Source organism: Auxenochlorella protothecoides (genome assembly GCF_000733215.1).
Source record: "Auxenochlorella protothecoides strain 0710 unplaced genomic scaffold scaffold53, whole genome shotgun sequence".
Lineage (NCBI taxonomy): Eukaryota > Viridiplantae > Chlorophyta > Trebouxiophyceae > Chlorellales > Chlorellaceae > Auxenochlorella > Auxenochlorella protothecoides.
In genome coordinates, this window is record NW_011934321.1 from 572128 (window position 1) to 591706 (window position 19579).

General features: G+C 62.0%; 8 protein-coding genes across 8 annotated transcripts; 5 read left to right on the forward strand and 3 right to left on the reverse strand.

Annotated features, from left to right (window-relative positions):
• Positions 1-99: 99 nt before the first annotated feature.
• Positions 100-1412, reverse strand: F751_4613 (Basic leucine zipper and W2 domain-containing protein 1-A; the record flags this gene model as incomplete). The annotated part of the gene is made up of 5 exons (XM_011402008.1): positions 100-294; positions 514-639; positions 720-842; positions 962-1016; positions 1345-1412. 5 exons carry the CDS (start codon positions 1410-1412, stop codon positions 100-102), a joined length of 567 nt encoding a protein of 188 aa, XP_011400310.1.
• Positions 1413-1923: 511 nt separating this feature from the next.
• On the forward strand, positions 1924-3847 carry F751_4614 (hypothetical protein; the record flags this gene model as incomplete). Its single annotated transcript, XM_011402009.1, has 6 exons — positions 1924-2034; positions 2258-2483; positions 2689-2853; positions 3066-3246; positions 3453-3618; positions 3752-3847. 6 exons carry the CDS (start codon positions 1924-1926, stop codon positions 3845-3847), a joined length of 945 nt encoding a protein of 314 aa, XP_011400311.1.
• A 490-nt stretch (positions 3848-4337) lies between these two features.
• On the forward strand, positions 4338-6019 carry F751_4615 (hypothetical protein; the record flags this gene model as incomplete). Its single annotated transcript, XM_011402010.1, has 3 exons — positions 4338-4520; positions 4628-5164; positions 5798-6019. The coding sequence occupies 3 exons, from the start codon at positions 4338-4340 to the stop codon at positions 6017-6019; spliced, it is 942 nt and encodes a 313-aa protein (XP_011400312.1).
• Positions 6020-6291: 272 nt separating this feature from the next.
• Positions 6292-12111, reverse strand: F751_4616 (Multiple RNA-binding domain-containing protein 1; the record flags this gene model as incomplete). Its single annotated transcript, XM_011402011.1, has 13 exons — positions 6292-6428; positions 6802-6839; positions 7892-8106; positions 8282-8617; positions 8800-8984; positions 9202-9354; positions 9606-9825; positions 10035-10212; positions 10455-10863; positions 11086-11250; positions 11355-11541; positions 11691-11805; positions 11957-12111. 13 exons carry the CDS (start codon positions 12109-12111, stop codon positions 6292-6294), a joined length of 2493 nt encoding a protein of 830 aa, XP_011400313.1.
• Positions 12112-12579: 468 nt separating this feature from the next.
• On the forward strand, positions 12580-13825 carry F751_4617 (RRNA-processing protein FCF1-like protein; the record flags this gene model as incomplete). Its single annotated transcript, XM_011402012.1, has 5 exons — positions 12580-12650; positions 12738-12782; positions 12911-13016; positions 13148-13273; positions 13733-13825. The coding sequence occupies 5 exons, from the start codon at positions 12580-12582 to the stop codon at positions 13823-13825; spliced, it is 441 nt and encodes a 146-aa protein (XP_011400314.1).
• A 358-nt stretch (positions 13826-14183) lies between these two features.
• Positions 14184-14665, reverse strand: F751_4618 (hypothetical protein; the record flags this gene model as incomplete). The annotated part of the gene is made up of 3 exons (XM_011402013.1): positions 14184-14358; positions 14478-14559; positions 14650-14665. The coding sequence occupies 3 exons, from the start codon at positions 14663-14665 to the stop codon at positions 14184-14186; spliced, it is 273 nt and encodes a 90-aa protein (XP_011400315.1).
• Positions 14666-15933: 1268 nt separating this feature from the next.
• On the forward strand, positions 15934-18213 carry F751_4619 (Amidophosphoribosyltransferase; the record flags this gene model as incomplete). The annotated part of the gene is made up of 4 exons (XM_011402014.1): positions 15934-16153; positions 16349-16757; positions 16990-17158; positions 17434-18213. 4 exons carry the CDS (start codon positions 15934-15936, stop codon positions 18211-18213), a joined length of 1578 nt encoding a protein of 525 aa, XP_011400316.1.
• A 365-nt stretch (positions 18214-18578) lies between these two features.
• Positions 18579-18845, forward strand: F751_4620 (hypothetical protein; the record flags this gene model as incomplete). Its single annotated transcript, XM_011402015.1, has 1 exon — positions 18579-18845. One exon carries the CDS (start codon positions 18579-18581, stop codon positions 18843-18845), a length of 267 nt encoding a protein of 88 aa, XP_011400317.1.
• Between the last annotated feature and the right edge of the window lie 734 nt (positions 18846-19579).

Consider the following 19579-nt stretch of genomic DNA (forward strand, 5'->3'; position numbering starts at 1 on the left):
GGCAGAGGGACCGTGAGCATCCATGCTTCGGCAGGCTGGATGCTGAATGCTCATCACGGCACATGGAGGAGAACCCGGCGACCGAGAAGGGCAGAGACCTCAAGGTATTCGCTCATCTGGCTCACCGATGGCAATCTTCTTCCTGCCCAGGTCATCGTAAAACTCCAGCGACAGGATCAGCTTGATCAGCGTGTTCTCCAGCGACTTGACCAGGAAGGGGCGGCGCCGGATCATGGTCTGAAACCACTTGATGTAGGGCACGATCGCCGCCGTCTCGGCAGGCGACGCCAGGATCTGGTGTGCGGGGATGGGCCAGGGGGAGGGGTCGGAGAGGGGGATGGAGCATGCACAGCAGGGTCAGGCGGCCCCTAGAGTAGGTCAGGCAACAGGGATGGGGGCCGAGCACCGAGGGGCATTTGGACCAGGCATCCTCAGACACCAATCGCCCGACGCTCGCTCATGCACCCAAAAGGACATGTCCGTTTCCCAGAGCAATCGGCAGCTGCGGCTCACGTTAAACTCCAGGGGCTTGCCCTCATGGGAAACATTCCCGCCAGTGGTCAGGCGGGCCCCCGCAAAGGCCACCTCGAAGAGCACATCGCCGTAGCGAGAGAAGTCAAGCTCCGCGCTGTCTAGGATCTGCAAGGGGTGTGCGAGAAAGGCCTTGGGCACCAAACGGCAGGGGAGCAGCCTCAGCCAGGGCGCGACAGCCGGGGCACATGCATTTGTGCATGCCACCAGTTACATCTCCAGCTCGCCTTGTTTGCTGCATCCAGGGTGCGCTCGATGTCATCAGACTCCTGAGCATCCCCGAGGACCGCAATGACAGCCTCAGCAAAGGACTGCGGGGGGATCCGGATGGGACACGGGCGTCAGCAGGCAGCCAACACAGATCAGCAGGGTCATTGGAGCAACAATGCTGGTGTCAGCCCATGATGCGCGCGTCTCCTCCAAGCGGCACCTGGGGATCGTGGGGAACGACGATGTTCCTCTTCCTTGTCTTCAGACGGACGCCACTGCGAGGAGGGAGGCACATGAGGGACACATCAGAGGGAAGGGCACCGGGGTGCTTCCACGATCCGCGGGGACCACGCTTAGGCAGGCTTCACTTACGCAAGCTGGGGCTTCTCTTCTTTCGTACTGCACATATGGGGATTGAGAGGGGGGTGAGATGCATCACGGGGCTTCAGACCAATACGTAAGCTCATCAGCACAAGGCAGGGGCCTGCCGGAGGTACCACCCGCACCTCATGCAGAGTCTGGGTTGCGGGGGCTTTTCCTCGGGGTGTGAGACGTACTCGAGAGCTGATTTCTGGACAGGGTACACACTGGATGGGACCTCACGGACTTGCGGTGGAGCACTGGACCACCAGCGTTGGGGCCAGCCTCCCGCCAGGTGGTGTTGCCGCCATGAGGGGGGCCCCTCGCACGTGAGCCGTGGGCGCGCGCGACATGGGAGGAGGGCCAGGGCAGTCACGCCCTCGCGCGCCACATAGTGCCCCTGACGGACCCTATCAAGCAAGACTGTGTTTTGTTACATCATAACGTGTCGACCGACACAGCTCTTCATCCCACTCGTCACCATGCAGTCTTCAGCCCTGGGCAACGCCCGTTCGGGTCAGCTAACCCTCGCAGTGGCTCGCCCATGCCGCGTGACGCGACTCCAGGTTGGTTTGTAGGGACTCAGTGTCACCAAAAACATGCATGGCAGCGTATCAAATCTCGACCTGTCGCTCAATATCTCCCTATCCCAGCACCCATCTCTTGTATTTGTACCAACAGGCGGCGTGTTCCTCCGGGACCCCTGGATTCTGGGGCCAGTACCGCCCCAATGCCGGCACAAATCGGCCCTTCCTGAGTCTGCCGAAGCTTGAGAGCCAGCAAAAGCCTGTGAAGGCCAGCACGGACATAGCCTTGCCAGGCATGGGGGGTGGGGACAGTGGACTTGGCGGTGGCGGCGATGGCACTGGTGGCAAGGGTGAGGGCGCCGGCTGGAACGAGGACGACGGCGAGGAGTACCTCAACCTCGCTCAGGTAGGGCCCGCGTGGTTGTGTGTGACTGGCAGCGACGGCGTCGCGTAGGTGCAGCCCTCCAACAGATGCCTGTCGATGCATGGCTCGGGCTGCCAGGCCCTGTCTCCTCCCAGGAGCCCTGTACTTCTTGTACAGTTTCAAAAGTACATATACTCTTCAGCGCCTCGTACGCATGCTCCCAGCGCGTGGCAGTGGTATATTCTCGCGCCCTCCTCGCTCGCAGGCAGAGGAGCTGGCGGCTGCCAAGAACATCAAGCTGCCCGCCGACTTTGCAGCCGCCGCAGTGGAAGGAGGCCTACGTCTGTCCACCCTGCAGCACTACATCAGCCTGCTGTCCGGCGGCTGGCTCACACGCTGGCTGGCCAGTACTATTCCAGCATTCCGGGACCGGCTCATTGCCGACCGCATGTTCCTCTTCAAGGTCCTGGCCGAGGTCACCATCGACACAGGTGTGCCTGCCTCCACCGTGCACCTGGCAGTTGGCAGGGGTCCCCTTGATACTGACCGACAGGTTACGGTTCTGGCAGAAAGGGGGGCGCAGATAGGTTCCCCCGTGATTTCCCCTGCGCTGCCTCGGGCCCTGAGCTTGGTCATGCGCTTCGCCTGCGCTTTGCAACACCTTCGATCTCCCACGCACCGACATGCCCTCCACAGGGTGTGCGACCGTGGCTGAGGTCAGGAAGCGTGGCGACGAGTTCTGGGGCGAGTTCGAATTCTACCTCTCGGACCTCATGGTGGGCCTGGTCCTGGACGTCGTGCTCGTCGGCCTTCTGGCCCCTGTGGCGCTCAAGGGCCGCAAGCCCCGCGCCCAGACCGGATGTGAGGGCGCGTGTATGATGTCGATGCATGCTGTGGCGTTTGGGAGGGTGGCTGCGTGCTCTGATGCAGGTACATGCCGGCCATGGGGCAGGGAGGGGAGGTCAGCCTGTCAGGGAGGGCTCAATCCCTTGGCCGCGCAGCTGGCGGTGGGCCTGCACTGCCCCATCGAAACACATCGAGCCATGCATGCCACCCACCGCGCCGCTGGACAGGGATCAAGAAGCGGCTGGCCGCGCTGCCATCGGCGGTGTTTGAGGCCTCCACCCCCACGCGGCCGTACACCGTGCTCGGTCGTCTGGGCTGCCTCGGGGTCAAGGCACTGGAGTACTCCCTGGCAGGCTTTGCATGCGGGCTGGTCGGCCAGGGGGTCGCCAACTCCCTGATGATCGTGAAGTGAGAGTGGTGGAAGAGGTTGGGCTGGTGATGGGACATGGTATGCACTGTGGCCTGTACCTCTTCACCGGGCTGGCTGTGGTCTGATGAGCCGTCAGTGATCAACCTGGGGCAGCATCAGCGCATGGTCCCTCACCATCGGCGCTCCGAGATCCCTGCCTGCCCACCCCTACCTGACCCAAATCCACCCTCGCACCGAAAACCAGGCGCAAGTACCAGGGCGCCAGGGAGGACGACGTGGCTGTTCCCCCGCTGATCGGCACCGCCTTGGTCTGGGGTCTCTTCATGGGTGTCTCCTCCAACGTGCGATACCAGACGGTGTTTGGCCTAGAGAGACTGGTGGAGCTCACCATTGCTCGGCGATTCCCTCCGGTGCGACAGGAGGGGCATGGAGGGAGGGCGTGGGAAGGTGGTGCTGCTGGAACACCACGAGAATACCAATCATGTCGACAGGCTCCCTTCACCATCAGCGACGCCTCACACACTCGCCCTGCTGGCCCCGCAGATTGCGTATGGCACCACGGTGGCCATCCGTTTTGCTAACAATGTCATTGGGGGCGAGCAGTTTGTGGACCTGGCGCGCTGGGCGGGCGTGCAGTGAGACCTCCTTGCAAGCTCAGAACCTGTCCCTTAACAGTGCCCATGGGCAGCCCGGATGGAGGCCCATGGCCTTCCCGTGTCATAAATTCCTCGGAGCATTCCGCGCTACAATTTGTCTTGCTCTTCCCCCCGAAGATTCTCACTGCAGACCACCCGCCGTGCTCCTAGCATTCGGCTCCTCTCTCTTCATCTTGTACAATTGCTGCCGCGCCCACGGGTCGCTGGTTCAAACGCGAGGGATCTGTCCGTAATTACAGATGAGGGCGCACACAGTGCTTCAAGATCAGTTTCGGAGCTAGAGGGGACATTGTAATCATCCATTTGTGAAATCTCGCCACATCGCGGCGTGAAGGAACTCTCCATGCTGTCGGTGGGGTCGTAACGGCCCAATATTTACAGGCCGCTAGGAGCTCCGAGATATCCCAGATCCAGCCATACACCTTTGGAACCACCATGTCGGGTGAATCTCGTGGCAACTGACCGTCGAGGATATGGCATCCGGCGGTTCCCAGGCCCAGTCCGCCTGGATGGCGTCGTACAAGGATGCCAGGGCCCATCACGCGCTCGACTCGGCCTTCCACAAGCTGGAGGGTCACATCCAGTCGCACACGGCCCTGCTCCAGAAGCACGCCCAGATCCGCGTGGCGAAGTGGCTGGCCAAACTCTCTGAAGAGGTGCGCAGGGCGCCTGCCTGTACATCCTATCTGCGTCGCACCAAGTTATTGCCTTGCGCATATATACAAACACCCCGCATAACACATCCTCTAGCACCCGCACACAGACGGCCAACGTGGTGTGGAAGCGCAATAGGAACGCCTGGGCGCGGCTGCTGCTCGCCCAACTCCGCTGCGGGCGGCTTGAGGACCCCTTCCACCTCCTGCCTCCGGAGACGGCCCTCCCCCCCGTGCCCAAGCATGCTGTGTTCACAGCCCCGGCATGCAGTGCCTCGACATCCCTGACTCCAGACCGAGTATCGCCGAGCCAGCAGCCCGGCAGGCCGGCGTTGCTCGATACTGCAGAGAGCTCGGTGCCCTCTGCGCCTGGGCCTGCACCGCAAGCTGCTCCGGTCCACACCATCGTCACGCTCTCCTCCGACGCAACAGCCAGTCCCAGCCAGGAGTTGCAAGCCTACCTGGACACCCAGGGCGTCCATGTCCCGGAGTCCGACCATTCACTGCGGAGCACATGCCCCGGCACACGCATGGGGACGCAGGATGCAGCAGCCCCACTAACAAGCCCTCCTGCACAGGGTCCCAGCCCAGATGCAGGCGGCGAGGAGCACGGGATGACCCTTGCCCTGGTCCTGGCCCGGGAGGAGGTTCGGTCCCTGGAGTGGCGGCTGGCGCAGACAGGCGCTGCGCTGGCCGCGTCCAGGCGCCAGGGCGCGCACGAGGCGCCGCCGGCGGCCGAGCGCCCGGTGGCCGGGCAGGGCGCCGGCCCTGCCGGTGCCCGCAGCCCCTATAGCGCCGGCCAGCAGCATTCGCGCGGGGGAGCAGGGGCTGCCGCTGCTCGGCCTACGGACCCGGCCGGTGAGGGCCTGCAGGCTTTTGCGGCACGCACGGCAGCCCTGCGCCGGGAGCTGGACGGGCGAGGCCGCGTGCCGTCGAGCCTGAGCTCCCGGACCCTGCACGCCTCCCCCGCCCAGCAGCACCCTTTTGGCGGCGGGAGGCTGGCGGGCGTGCAGTCGGATGCGGGGCCCCAGCCAAGTCGGTCGAGCAGGCCGAAGCTTTCATCGAGGGACTGCGCGGGGGGGGGCTCGCACCGGCAGGCGAGCCGGAGCCGCGGCGAGGCCCCTCTGCAGGGTCGCTCGCGCTCGCCACCTCCTGCCCCGGCCGTGAGGCACACGCTCAAGTCCCTGGCCGGCGCGGCGGCGGCGCGCAGCGGGCCGCAGGGCAGGGCCGCGCAGGGCGCCTGGAAACCCCACCCCCTTGCCTCCCCGGCGGCGATGCAGGCGCACGTCCTGTCGCCCGCCACGCCGACGGACGGCGGCGTGGCCCGGTCCCCCTCGCCTGCGAGTCGGCAGGAGGTTGAGTGGGACCCGCCCGAGGTCGCGAGCACGGCCAGCCTCCAGCGACGCCTGGCGCGCAGCATCAGCGACATGCTGCTGGTCGGGGTGGGGTCGCCGGAGGTCGGCGCCAAGCCCCTCAGACTCGGTCAGAGGCTGTATGGCTGATAGAAAGGGCCTGCCAATAGGCGCCGCATGATGCCTGGGTGAGATAGTGCGGGCCTCGTCCCTTCCTCGAACCCCTGCATCACCACGAAGTGCCCTTGACTGACACTGTACAAAGCAGAAACACCTGTACGTCACACATTCATTGGACATGCACACTGGCAGGCTGCTGCCGGGCGCCAAAAGTATGCAGTCAATTACAAAACCGAAAACTTGTCCCTATCCGCTGCCATGGGCGCAAAAGTGGTGCTCAGCGCAAGGGGTACATGCCCCCCTCACTTCTTGTCCCCGGGGTTGCCTTGCAGCTGCTTGACAAAGGAGTTGAAGTCCAGGCTCTTGCCTTCGTTCTGCTTCAGCACCTGATCCACACGCTCAGATGAGAACATCTTGCGCAGCTCCTCATTGCTCATGCCTGCCATGATTTGGTGTGATGGGTGTCGGGTGAGAGACTTGAAGGGTTGCAGGAATGCACAAGTGCTTCCCTCACTGACCCTTGTTCCAATCACAGCCCCATGGGCTTCAAGCGAGACCTGCCTGGCGGTGCAGCTGCTGGTGGAGGAGCTGGAATCTCCTGGGAGCCCTTTGACTGCAGGTGCTGCTCCCAGATTGTCCCATTCTTGTCGCCCTCGCCAGATCCCACTGCACAGTAGACAATCGGGTCGTATGAATGCTAAGCTCAAGCCATACTGAGTGATGCTGCACAGCCGAAGCATCGCTGCACACAGGAAATACTGTAGCAGTGACACTCCCCCCGCCCACCATATCCTATCACCAGGTTGACACACCGTTATCAAAGTAGGAGCCCTTCCGGTTATAGTTGCGCCTGCGATTCCGGGGACAGTGGGATCCCTAAATTCAACAATCTGGGGCGCCACGCCCTGCCAACCATGACGAGCATCTCGTCATCGTCTGGCGGCCAAGGTTAACCCAAATAGACCTTACCCAGGGTTGAACACGTCCTGCCATGTGTTCGTCCGAGGACTCGTAGCGGTCGTTGGGCTCACAGGAGTGCCTGCATCTGTCTTGGTGTCACCTGCTGGGGAGAAATCGCTGAGTGAATGGTCCCGATGGCGCAGGTTGGAGGGCCCCGTCGCCCTGGCGTACCTCGACCAGACAGCCTCTTCAGAGATTCCAGGATGGACATGATCGCTCTCCTACTACCCTTTAATGCGGCTTCGTTAAGCTTTTACTGGTGGAATTTGGGCTTTCTCTGCAGGTACTTTCCCGCACGATGATGTCGAAGCACCCCTTCACAATTCCGAGACCCAGCTCGCATCTCATCAGAGTCACGGAAAGCAAGAATGCGAAACACCCTCCGTGTGTTCTGCTCCAGCAAGACCCAAGTGCTCGGTCATCCACTTGGCTGCTATCCCCATACCTCAATTATAAAACCATGCACAAGCCCACCCACGTAGTGTGAGCAGAGTCAAGCCTTCCCCTTCTTCGCTCGTTTTGTTGGTGGCTGGGCAAGCGGTGCCCCTGCATCGGCATCCATGGGAGCTGGGACACGCTTGGTGGCTCCCGTCTCTGGCCCGAGGATGGAGGAGAACTTTGCGGCTGTCTTGGCGCGCAGCTCGTCCAGTCCTCCGTCCTCAGCAGCCACCTCTATGACTAACCGACGCCCGTAGAGATGCGTGCCCTGGACGGCCTCCACAGCGTTCCTTGTTTCCTGCTTGCTCGAAAACTCAAGGAAGGCAAAGCCTCTGCATGACGGGAAGGGGTAGGTGCTCTATAGTGCTCCCAGGGGTCGGGTGTACGTTCGAACAAGATCGACAGGCACAGGTTCATACCGAGCAACAAGCTTGTACATGGCACATTCAGCCTTACGATAGAGCCTCTCAGTTCACAACCGCCCCACCCCGACCTCTTCCCTACCTGTGGGTGCCATCAAATTTACGTGGCAGCCTGCAGCTCTTCACGTCCCCGAAGGAGGAGAAGAGCCCGAGCACGTCCTTGCGGGTGGCCTCAAATGCCACATTTCGGACGACGATCTTGGTCCCAAGGTTGGCGGGCACACCCCCCTTGCCCTCCTGGGCGTCTCGCTTCTGAGAAAGCTGCAGCATCAGCTTGTGGCCATCCAGAACCGAGCCCTGAATGCGGCAAAGTAGGGAAGAAGAGGGTGTAAGGATGCCATGGTTGTGGAGCGCCTCGTGCAAAATCCCAGCTTAGACACACGGACCTTGAGCACTTCCCCACAACACATCCAGACGATCCCTGTTTTTTCTATCTGCAAGAACGCACTCCTGCACGACCCTGTCCACCTACCTGAAGCGCTCCAATGAGTTCCCTGGCGGCCGCCTCCGTGGCACACTCCACAAACCCGTAGCCCGCAGAGAGGGGCTTGCCGTCCGGCCCCGCCTTCCTGGCCACACGAGCGCTCCGCAGGGCAGCGCCCTTGGCCTCCGCAGCAGCTGCAAAGTGGGCATGCAAGCCCTTGTCGGTCGTGGCCCAGGCCAGATTCTTCACGTAGATGCTGACCGAGTCGGCCTCCGTGTCTTCCGGAAGCACTGCCGCCGCCGCCGTCGCCTGCAGCCCAGCCTCGGGCTTTATGGCGGGGCTGGTGGTGAGCGTCGCAGCTGGCACCGCCTTGGCCTCGAAGACCTGTGCATCGAGCAGGAAGGGCAATAGTGGTGCACAGCACAAGGATTCCGCTGCACCGACCAGGCGGCTGGCGACTGCTTTGGGACACCGGTTGCTGTCATTCTGCCCTCCCTTTCCATCGCTTCGCCACAAATTGTGACGCAGCCCGGCCCCAGGCCGCATCGCCCCCCTCCATCACACACCTTGGCAGCCTTTGGCTTGGGGGTTCCGGAGAATATGGAGCGCGGGGCCCACTCCAGGTACAGCGGCACGTGGTGGTAGGGCTTGTACGCCAGGCGCCTGAAGGCGCGCTTGGCGTCCGAGGCGTCCTCGAACTCGATGACGGCCAGGGCCTTGGTGTCTGGCAGCACGAATCGGGCAACCTCACCTGGCAACAGAAGGACAGGGAGGGGACCAGGGACAGGGGAGGGTGGGGTGAGGGCATGAAGGAAAGCGTGGCAATGCCGGCAGGCGAAGTTGAAGTGAGCCTCAAACATACTGCGTGACCACTGTTTTGTTACTCGATCGAGATGAAGCCCTTGTGTCCCCATTGTACGAACATAGCTTGATATTCAGACCCTCGGTCACCCCCACCACCCGCTCACCGCTCTCCGCAAAGAGGGACTGCAGCTCATCTTCGCTCGTCGACCAGGGTAAATTCTTGATGAGGATAGCTCGATCGCTGCGGGCCACATCGGGCCCCTTATCCTGCTTTCCTGCTGCTGCGGCGGCTGCCTCCAGGGCATCCACGTCCACACCTGGCATGGAGTGGATGGTGTAGATGGGGTGAAGAATCAAGGCTGTGACCATCAGTTCCTTTGCGCCCGGTCAGGGGGCGGGCTGGAGGAAAGCTAGACACCCTGCTGGGTGATTCCCGTGCATGTGCAGGAGTACTCTGCCATCCGCTGCCCCCCTATCTCCCACACCTCATCGACCCCCAAACACATCATCAGTCCCCAAACACTCCCAAACGCCCCAGCCTCCCATGGTCACCCAACCCCCGCAGCACCTGCGTCGGACAGCGCGGCCTTGGTGGCGGCAAACACCTGGGCCTCCCCCAGGGCCATGCGCACCGCCACATCCGAGGACTCCCGGTCCAGCAGGGCCGACTTGGTGATGCCAAAGTGGGCGGCCACCGCCTCGGCCACCGTGTCGGGCCTGACAAACAGCGAGTTCCAGGCGGCGCGGTTGGTCCCCGCGCCGGCCTTCAGGCTTCGCGCCCGTTCCTCCTGTACAGGAGAGGGGAAGTGGTGATGCTGGGAGGAGCCGCTCGTGAGTGGGATGGGGAGGCAGGGGAGGGCGACATCGCGCGCTGCACTGGCTGAAGTCCCTCTGTGCTGCGGCTAGCCAAGCCGGGGGACTGCAACACCCGCCTGACCGGCCTCCCCAAGGAGGTCGCCCTACTACTGCCCAGCAACAAACCCAGGCTCCACCTCACCTTGAAGGACTTGGCATCGCTGGGACCCTCCTCCTCTGTCTTGGGGGCTGGCCTGCCGGGCAGGACGTGGAGGAGCCTGCCCTGGAAGATGGCGCCATCGGCGCCCGCCTGCGCTGCAACCGCTGCTGCGGGCGAGCTGAACAGCACGTGCGCAAAGCCCTTGCTCTGCCGTGTAGCCCTGGGCGGGTGGAGAGGGGTTTTGGCAGGCTGTCAGCAGTGAGGATGTTATCGACAGCCACAGAGGAGGGACAGGCACAGAGGAGGGACACAGATGTACTCCTGCACACATTTCCATGCACATGACGCCCAGATGAGCAGCGCGCAAGCAGACCAGCATTCCATCAGACACCGCCGGGGGTTGGAACGTCGAATGATCATGAAAGCGAGCGAGGGCCACCCCACGCACGCCAAGCTGCAAACCTGTCCTTGACGATGTGGACCTCCTCCACCTCGCCATAGGCAGTGAATAGCTCCCTCAATTCATCGTCCGTGGCGGCGTAGGGCAGGTTGCGCACGAAGAGGCGCCCTGTGTCCGACACCTCGGCGGTCTGGGAGGCATGCTGCATGCCAGGGTCGGGCTCAGGCGCGCCCTCGCTCGCCGCCTCGTCACCCTCCTCGTCAGAAGCAGCATCGCTGCCGCTCGTCCCCGCACCCGCCTCGGAACCCCCCGATGGCCCGGTAGCGGCTTCCAGCTCCTCCTCGTCGCTGTCAGCGGCGCCACAGAACTCCTCTCCCTCGTCCTCGTCATCACTGAACGCAGCCTTTCGCCGGGCCTTGAGGTAGTCAAGATGGGACACGGTCGCGTCCACAACCAGCCGGTCTTTCTCAGCTGCTGGAGGCGCAGTCTCGTCACCTTCCTCGTCAGATGAGTCACTCCTGCTTCCTGCTCTGGTGCTCGGCCCTGCAATCGAGATCCGGGGTGTAGCAAGTCAAGCACAGACCTGCAGTCTCGAGTTGTCCAGGCTTTCTCCATCTGGTAAGGAGAGGAAGACAGGCAGCTGCGACAACCACATCCCTCGCAACCTCACTCACGCTCCGGCCCACGTCTCACCTTCCAGGTCCTCATACTCCTCGTCGTCTGATCCTTGCACGGCCTGTTGGACAGCAGCTGCACTGGCAGACCCAGCCGCTGCCGCGACAGCGTCGTCGTTGGACCAGGTGGCTTTCTTGCTCCGGGGCGCCATCAGCTCCAGGAACTCAGCCAGCTTTGGGTCGGCTGTGCAGCATGGAGCCAGGAGGGGCCAGCTGGTTCTCTGGGAACACTGCTTGCCAGAGGGGTGCAAAGCAGCAATCCCTCTGTCACCCCAGATCACAACCCACCCTCTTCGGGAGCTTTCTTCCCGGCAGCCGCCTTCGTCTTGGCCGCCTTGATGGCCTCCCGTGCCTTCAGAGGCGCAGGCTCCACATCAGGCTTTGCGGCCTGAGCCTTGTCATGCGCGCTCGAGCCCGGCGTGTGCTTGCTCCAGGGGCGGTGCTCCGTCGCAGCCCGGCCGTACTGCTGAGCATACTGCACGCAGCATGTGCCGAAGAGGGAGCACAATCACATGCAAGCCCAAGTTGCAACGTGTGCATGCAGGTCGTGTGAGGGGGGTGGAATCCTTGTTTAAACCTGTGAGAGGGTGCACGAACAGCCCCCAGCTCATCCCAGCCTCCCACCTCGATCTCCAGCTGAAAGGTGTCCATGTAGCTTCTGCTAAAGTACTTGAAGGCTGCCACGGCATCGTCCAACAAGCGGTAGCCAATGAACCCAAAGCATCGAGACTTTCCATCCCTGTGAATGTGCTAAATGCTGTGTCAGGGAGGGCGGCTTCCCAGTGGGGAGCGGCCCATTATATATCGCAGCACAGACCCATACAGAGCATCGGCAGACTGGACCGGGCAGCTTCAAGTGTTGCGCATAGCAGCGTGCTCCAGAATTCTACCTTGTACGAACGATTTTGGCGTCTGTTACCTCGCCCTTGGCCGAAAAGTGCTCTTTCAGTCGAGCCTCGTCGACATACTTGGGCAGGTTCTTAATGCAGAGTCTGGAGCAGGGGGGGCGCTCTACAGCTTTCTGTGGATCGTCTTGGGTCTCCATACTGCTCAACAAGCGCTTAGATTTCCAAAGAGGGTACTGCGCACGCTACGAAGTTTACTGCCTCTCCAAAGTCAGACGGTGCCGTCTGCATGGAGCGTCGTCACGCATGCATACCGCGCTCGACTTTCGCTCGGGAGTTGACGAATTGGGGATAGATATACATACATGTGTCATGCATGCGTGTGGGCATCAAGTTCCTGCTTGTGCATCTGCGAGACGCGCGAATCAGGCGCCGGCGCGCAGACATGGACCACGGCCTTCTGACAGTAAATACTCGGGGTCTTGCCAGAAGCATGTCTCTGCTCCCATGTCAGCCGAAGAATAAACTGTATGTATCACACACCCTATTCCATTCTAGACAAATAGCAACGCGCTTCGTACTGACCAGAGAGAGACCCCGCTAAACTCTCCTGTTGCCTATCGGGTTGGGCGGCCCTTACTGGCCTGCAGAAGTAGACACAGAGCGACATGGGAAAAGCAAAGAAGACGCGGAAGTTTGCGGAGGTCAAGAGGATGATGAGCCTGAAGGACGTGAAACCGTGAGTGTCGGCGTGGGCGCTCCGCTTGTTGTATGCTATGCATGTAGCCTTGTGTCCAAGCTCTGGTCCTGCTTCCTCTTGCCACAGGCCTCCTATGAAGAAGACAAAGCCAGAGGATGAGGTTCGACACATGTACGATGTGTAGCTTTTATTATTCAGGATCAGGAGTGGGTGTTCCCGAGCGACACAGCTTGGGTCTGGAGAAATCTCTGTCATCCTTATCATACAACCCTCTCCCCCTCCAAACAACACCCATGCAGAGATAAAACGCCATCAGCTCTGTTCTTCAGGTACAATACGCAGCTCGGACCGCCCTACCAGGTCCTCATAGATACGAATTTCATCAATTTCTCAATTCGTAACAAGGTGAGATGGAATGCTTTGAGATCGGTCGTTGTCTCACATGGCTGTGTTCCATCGCAGTGATGACAAGCAGTGTGGGACTCGCTGGTGAGCAGTCCAGCGGCTCATTCTCGGACACCCCTTCAACCTGTCAGATTGACCTGGTCAAGGGCATGATGGACTGTTTGTATGCGGAGTGCACCCCATGCATTTGCGACTGCGTCATGGCGGAACTGGAGAAACTGGGGCAGAAGTACCGCGTGGCGCTCAAGATTGCCAAGGTCTGTTGGTGGAGCTGGTGTGAAACGCTTGCATGAGAAGTGGCATCTCCAGCTGAGTTCCGCAGTGAGTCACTCTGATGCTCGAGCTGGTGGCTTGCTTAGGCCCATGACACCTACAATGCGTGCAGGATCCACGATTTACCAGGCTGCCCTGCTCACACAAGGGAACGTATGCCGATGACTGCATCTGCGACCTGGTGAAGCAGCATAGATGCTACATTGTTGCTACCTGCGATAGAGACTTGCGCCGCCGGATCCGAAAGGTGTGTGTGTGGCTTGCTCTCTGGTGGAGGCGAATTGTCGGGATGCAGCTGGAGCTGCTGCATGGCGTGGGTGGCCGAGTGCGCTCTTGTTGAGAGCTGGACATCTCCTCCTGTACACGACCCTTTTGATCCAGCTCCTCTTGTCCCTCAGAGTCCCTCGAGGCTTGATTGCCTTTGCCCACCTCACTGCACACAGATTCCTGGAGTGCCAATCATGTACATACAGTCCCATCGCTACTCGATTGAGCGGCTGCCGGAGGCAACGATGGGTGGTGCGCCTCGCACCTAGGGCGCTTGGAGATGCAATTCTACTGCGATCTGGAGGTGGCGTGCGGTCAATGACCTGACAGCTCTTGCAAGTTGGATACACACCTTGCACATGCAATCGACCCCGCCTTCTCCAATGGGCTTCCATACTAAAAGATACATTACGGCGGGTGAAGAGACAATGGTCAAGACCTAGAGAGAGTGCAAGGGGTCCCACAGCACCAGCGCACGCATGCCAGCATCCCGCCACCTCAGGCTTCTTTGAGATCCAGCTTTCGCCCACTACCATGGGTTCGCAGTCGGAGCCAATATTGGCGGAGGCGTGAGTACCAGCCCCTGGCGCTCCCCGTGTACCCAGCCGGCATGCTCTGCGGCGCGATTCATAAGGTGCCTCGCACCCGGTGCAGGCACACCGACAAGGAGGAGATGATGAGCAGCACGGCGTAGATGGCTACCGCCACCCAAAGGCCATGCTCCGCAGCCGCCCTCTGTTCTGCAATGGGAACCGGGGGCTCACCGCCCTCACCCTTGGGCTCAAACCATTCGCCGACGTAGCTATAGGAACGCGGGGAGGGGGGAGGAAGGTTTAGGGGCGATGCTGTTTCCCTCATGAGGGAGGAGGTATCTCCGTGCGCAGCAAGGTGCAGCGGCGAAAGCGATCCGACCGCACTCACGGGTAGTCATTTCGGATCAAGATCGCGAGGAAGGACAGGAACGCGATGCCAAAAGCCGAGACTGCCAGCCCAAAGACGGAGCCTGTGCGGAGTGCAGGGCCGACGAGGGGGGTCGAGGGATCGGCACCAACACACACGCGCTCCTTACTGAAAGCAAGCATCCTCAACGTACCTATTGGGCCGCACATGGTGACGGCTCGCTCCTCTGTATGGGGCCTGGGTTCCAACTATTCCCCTGCGGGTTCCCCTCCAGAAGCGTGAGCTGACCGGAGGAACTCGGACCCTTGAGCTGGGACTCTTGGTTTGCTATCTTTTCTGATTTGAAGCACCCTTTGTGGATGCGCGCAAGGACGACGCTGACTTCACGCATGCCCTGCAGATCCAGACCGAGAGCGCGATCATTCGCCGAGCGCGCGCTGGTTCTCCTTGGCAAACCGTGCAGGGGAGGGGGGTGGCAAAGTGGGAATGTAAGTATGCAATCATGGCATGTAGATTGGGTAAGCATGGCCATCCCCATCCCACCTATGCTAGCATGTGCATTACCAGTATAAGTGAAGCAAGCCCAGGGCCTGCATACACCTCTGAGAGCACGACGTCTCAGATAAAGAGGGCTTTGTCATTTACCGCGCCTGCTGCCATTGCATTGACGCCAGAGCATGGTGAGTTCTCCTGAACATGCCCTGAGGTGCCTTCTGACGTCATACACACTAGCCTTGGGCCAATGCATGGGCCTTGATGTGACAGCTCTGTGACTTTTGGGTTAATCAGGAGGCTCTGATGTTCAGCAAAAGCCAAGGAGCAGTCGGTCGCAAACTTTTCGTCCCTTGAGGACTGCTTCAGCCCTGCATTTGAAATCTGGAGCTTCAGCGCCCTATGCGACGCGGCACGTGGCTATGCCGTGCGCGAGCGCCAAGTCCGTTTCCGTCCCTGCGACGTTAATGCTGCCCATCCGCGGGCGTACTCGGCAGTGCATTCCGCATTCAGCCCCACGAGGCCACCGCCTCTACACCTTCACAATCATTCAAAGACTGCCAGGACCAGCCGAGGCTCGACGGCCCTTCCTCTCAACATTATCCCCCGACGCTCCCAATCCCAATGACGACCTGCATGCATGTACCATTCAGCACCGCGAGCAGCCACCGCGGACTCAGTGCGGCGGTGCGCGGCTGCTCCCACGTCGGCGGGAAGGCTGTGCGGCAGGTGGCCGCACGGTCACCATTCCTGCAGGGTCCTAGTCCGGTGAGGGGCAGCTGCCTGACCCTCAGTCCCCCTGTCAGGCAGTTCCAGTCCGCGCATCGGCCCCGGACTCGCGCACCACGGTGAATTTGGTGCCTGGCTACTGGGCCGGGGCGGCGTGGGAGAGAGCGCCGTCCCTCTGAAGATGCCTCCGTCGCCAGCTGCATGTGCCTCCCCCATGACGCTGCTGGCACATCATCCAATACCTTCCACCCCTGCAATGCGCAGGGACGTGACGCGTGCCTGCGGCATCATCGGCGTGTCGACGCAAGAAAGCGACGCCAACCTGGAGATCTATGAGGGCTTGCTCATGCTGCAGCACCGTGGCCAGGACTCAGCCGGCATCGTGACCACGGACCGCACCCGCTTTCACGAGCACAAGGGCAACGGCCTGGTCAAGGACGTGTTTGACAGCCAGGACGTCCTGGGGAAGCTGACAGGTGGGTGTGATGGGATGGGGTGGAGCTGGGGGGACGGGGCGTTGTCCATCGCATACCTCATCGGCGGCAATGGATGCTTGATCTGGTCGAGTCTTGGTGCGCTCGCAAGAGTCAGGCAGATGAACCTCCCAGCAGCTCGATCGATCGATGCAGTCTCCCGCCAATCAAGATAAACACTCATGCACACACGCGCAGGCAGCACCGGGCTGGGGCATGTGCGGTACCCCACGGCCGGCTCGTCCTCGGTGCAGGAGGCGCAGCCCTTCTTCGTCAACTCCCCGCTGGGCATCTACCTGATCCACAACGGCAACCTGACCAACACGGACGCGCTGCGCACGCTGCTGAACAGCAGCACCTCCTTCTTCAACCGCTGCATGCGCACCAGCTCCGACTCGGAGGTCCTGCTCAACGTGCTGGCGGACGAGATCCACCGCGCCCACCAGCGCTGCCTGCTGGAGGACGCCTGCGACCCCAACCGCAAGAAGCTGGACCTGGTGGCCGAGGCCGTGGCGGCCACCATGAAGCTGATCCAGGGCGCCTACTCCTGCATCGCCCTCATCAACGGCGTCGGCCTGCTGGCCTTCCGGGACCCCCACGGCATCCGGTGCGTGGAGGGTATTGTTGATGGTGGTGGGAAGGAGAGGGGGGGAGGGAGGGGGGGAGGGGGATCGAAAGGGGGTTGAGAGGTCAGAGGAAGAGCGCGGGGCCCCTGTCCCACCCATGCGCCTGTCGTCCCGCGCATGCCATGTCGATCCGCAGGGTGTGCGCCTGGGAAGCATGGGCCCGGTCTCCACCCCCTGACCACCCCACCACACACGCCCCAACTCACCCCAAAGGCCGCTGGTGCTGGGGAGGCGCGTGGGGCGGCGCGGCGAGGAGTGGTGCGTGGCGTCCGAGGACTGCGCCTTTGGCCCCATCGGCTACGAGCGCGTGCGCGACGTCGCGCCCGGGGAGATGATCCTGATCGACGACGGCGGGAACCTGGTCTCCCGCCAGTGCACGCCGGTGAGGGGCCGGCAAGGCTGTTGGGTGGTGGAGCGGGGGAACGTCCCGTGGAGGGGTGGCTGATGCAGGCGGACCTTGCAGGACCCAGACTTGGCCTGGTGCTGGTGGGGCCACGCCGATGGGAAGCTTGCACCCATGCGCTCACCGGCAGCCGGTCGTGGATCATTGGCGGTGGGCGGGGAGTGCCGACCCGGAAGGATCATGTCGACCATCGTCCCCCGGAACCAGGGCCCCGCTCCGACTCACGATCCCCACCCAACCCCGCCCCCCCGCAGCTGGTGCCCGCGACGCCCTGCATCTTCGAGTACATCTACCTAGCGCGCCCCGACAGCGTGCTGAACGGCATCTCGGTCTACAACTTCCAGCTGGGCCTGGGCACGCGCCTTGCGGCCAGCATCCGCGCGCGCGGCTGGGACATTGACCTGGTGTGCCCCGTGCCCGACGGCTCCCGCCCCGCGGCCATCCAGATCAGCGCGGAGCTGGGGCTGCCCTACCGCGAGGGCCTGGTGAAGAACCGGTACGTGGGCCGCACCTTCATCATGCCCAGCCAGCGCCTGCGGGAGGTGTCGGTGCGGCGCAAGCTGAACGCCATGCCCGCGGTGTTCCAGGGCAAGTCGGTGCTGCTGGTGGACGACTCCATCGTGCGCGGGACCACGATGCGGCAGATCGTGGACATGGTGCGGCGCGCGGGCGCGGCGCGCGTGTACCTGGCCAGCGCCAGCCCGCCGGTGCGCTACCCCAACGTGTACGGGGTGGACATGCCCAACCGCGGCGAGTTCGTGGCGCACACGCTGAGCGAGGAGCAGGTGTGCGGCGTGCTGGCCGCAGACGGGCTGGTGTACCAGAGCGTGGAGGACCTGGTGGGGGTGGGGCGCGAGCTCAACCCCGCCATCCAGGCCTTCGACGACTCGTGCTTCACGGGGCGCTACGTCACGGGGGACATCAACGAGACCTACATGCGCAACCTGGAGGAGGCGGGGCGGGGGAAGGACCGCGGCTTCAAGCGGGCGGGGAGGGCGGGGGCGGGGGACGCGCCCGCCACCATCATGGCGTGAGCGCGATGCCCCTGGCATGGCACCCCCATCCATGCTTTGCTGTACGCTTGACACACTCTGGGAGCAGGGAACGACCACTGACACGGCAGATGGTGCGGGGTGGGCGCAGTGTGGGTGGGGCCACCCGACCACCATGGCAGCAGCCGGTGTCGCTGTGACGGCGGGGGACGACGGCGAACCCCCCATGCAATCGAACGAACCTGCACCTCCCATGACCGACTTCCTGCACGGCGAGGGTCGTGGACCTCCTTCACGCGCGAGAATTGCCGTACCAACCCAAGTTCCTCGACGTCAAAAGGAGCCCACATCGGACTTGCGAGTGCTGCTCGTGGCAGGGATCGCGACTTTCATTGTTCGCCAACCCCATGGCTTTGGCTCTTCTCTCACTCCCGAGGCACAGCTATCTTCAGCCACGCCTCTCACAAATGCCCTGGCACCGCTCTTTGTCCTCAAGCTCACCCCGGACTCCGGCGACCGCATTCACAACGGAGCCACTGGTGCACGACATAAGAAAGGGGCTCAAATTCGCCATCAAGACCACGATAGATGAATGGCCACCATCTTGCGAGATAGTTGATGCCTGTGTGGCGGAGCATACCGTCGGAAAGCGGGAGATTCGGGGTGTTTGCTGAACACATCCATGCCAGGCCCACACTGCATTCCCGCAGGACACATCCCATCCCCCCTCCTTACGAATGTCACCAACACACTGCGCAGGGAGGCGTTCTTCAACCAGGTGCCTGCCCGCGTGTGTTTTTGGTGTGCAAGTGAAAGGTGTGAAGGCGAGATGGGGGTTTCGGTGAGGATGCATTACGGGCCCGGTGTGGGTGTGCCCAGCAGGTGCTGCAGATTTCCGCTTCACGGCGGTATGCTCTGCCGTACAGGCATCGATGAAGATGCATGATGGATGTCACATCAGCTCCCGTGGTCGTGATGGCGACTTCGAGCCACTATGTTGAGGAATACAGATGATGGCCATCTTTGTCCTCATTGGCATGGCGCATGTGCGGAATGGGAAAGGGTTGAAAGCGGTGGTCACCCCTTGGTCCCGCAGCAGCTACTTGAAGATGCACAGATGTCTGCAGCCCGTCTTGCAAACACCTCCCGTACCTCATTCGTAGACTGCTGTCCCTGCTCCGCGGCAGAATGTACGGTTACGGTTGGTACGTTGGATCCCCGGGCGCACACAAGGTATACTGTCGCGGCCGGACTTAACGGCAGACGGGGTGGGAAGAGTTGGTGACGGTGGGTAAGCAAGCACTAAATGGCGCAAGCCCTGCTTCCAGAAGCGCACGTCCGCAATGTACGGCCATTCTACCCTTACAATTATTTGGTGACTGTCATGTCCAGGCGTGTGCCCTAGGAC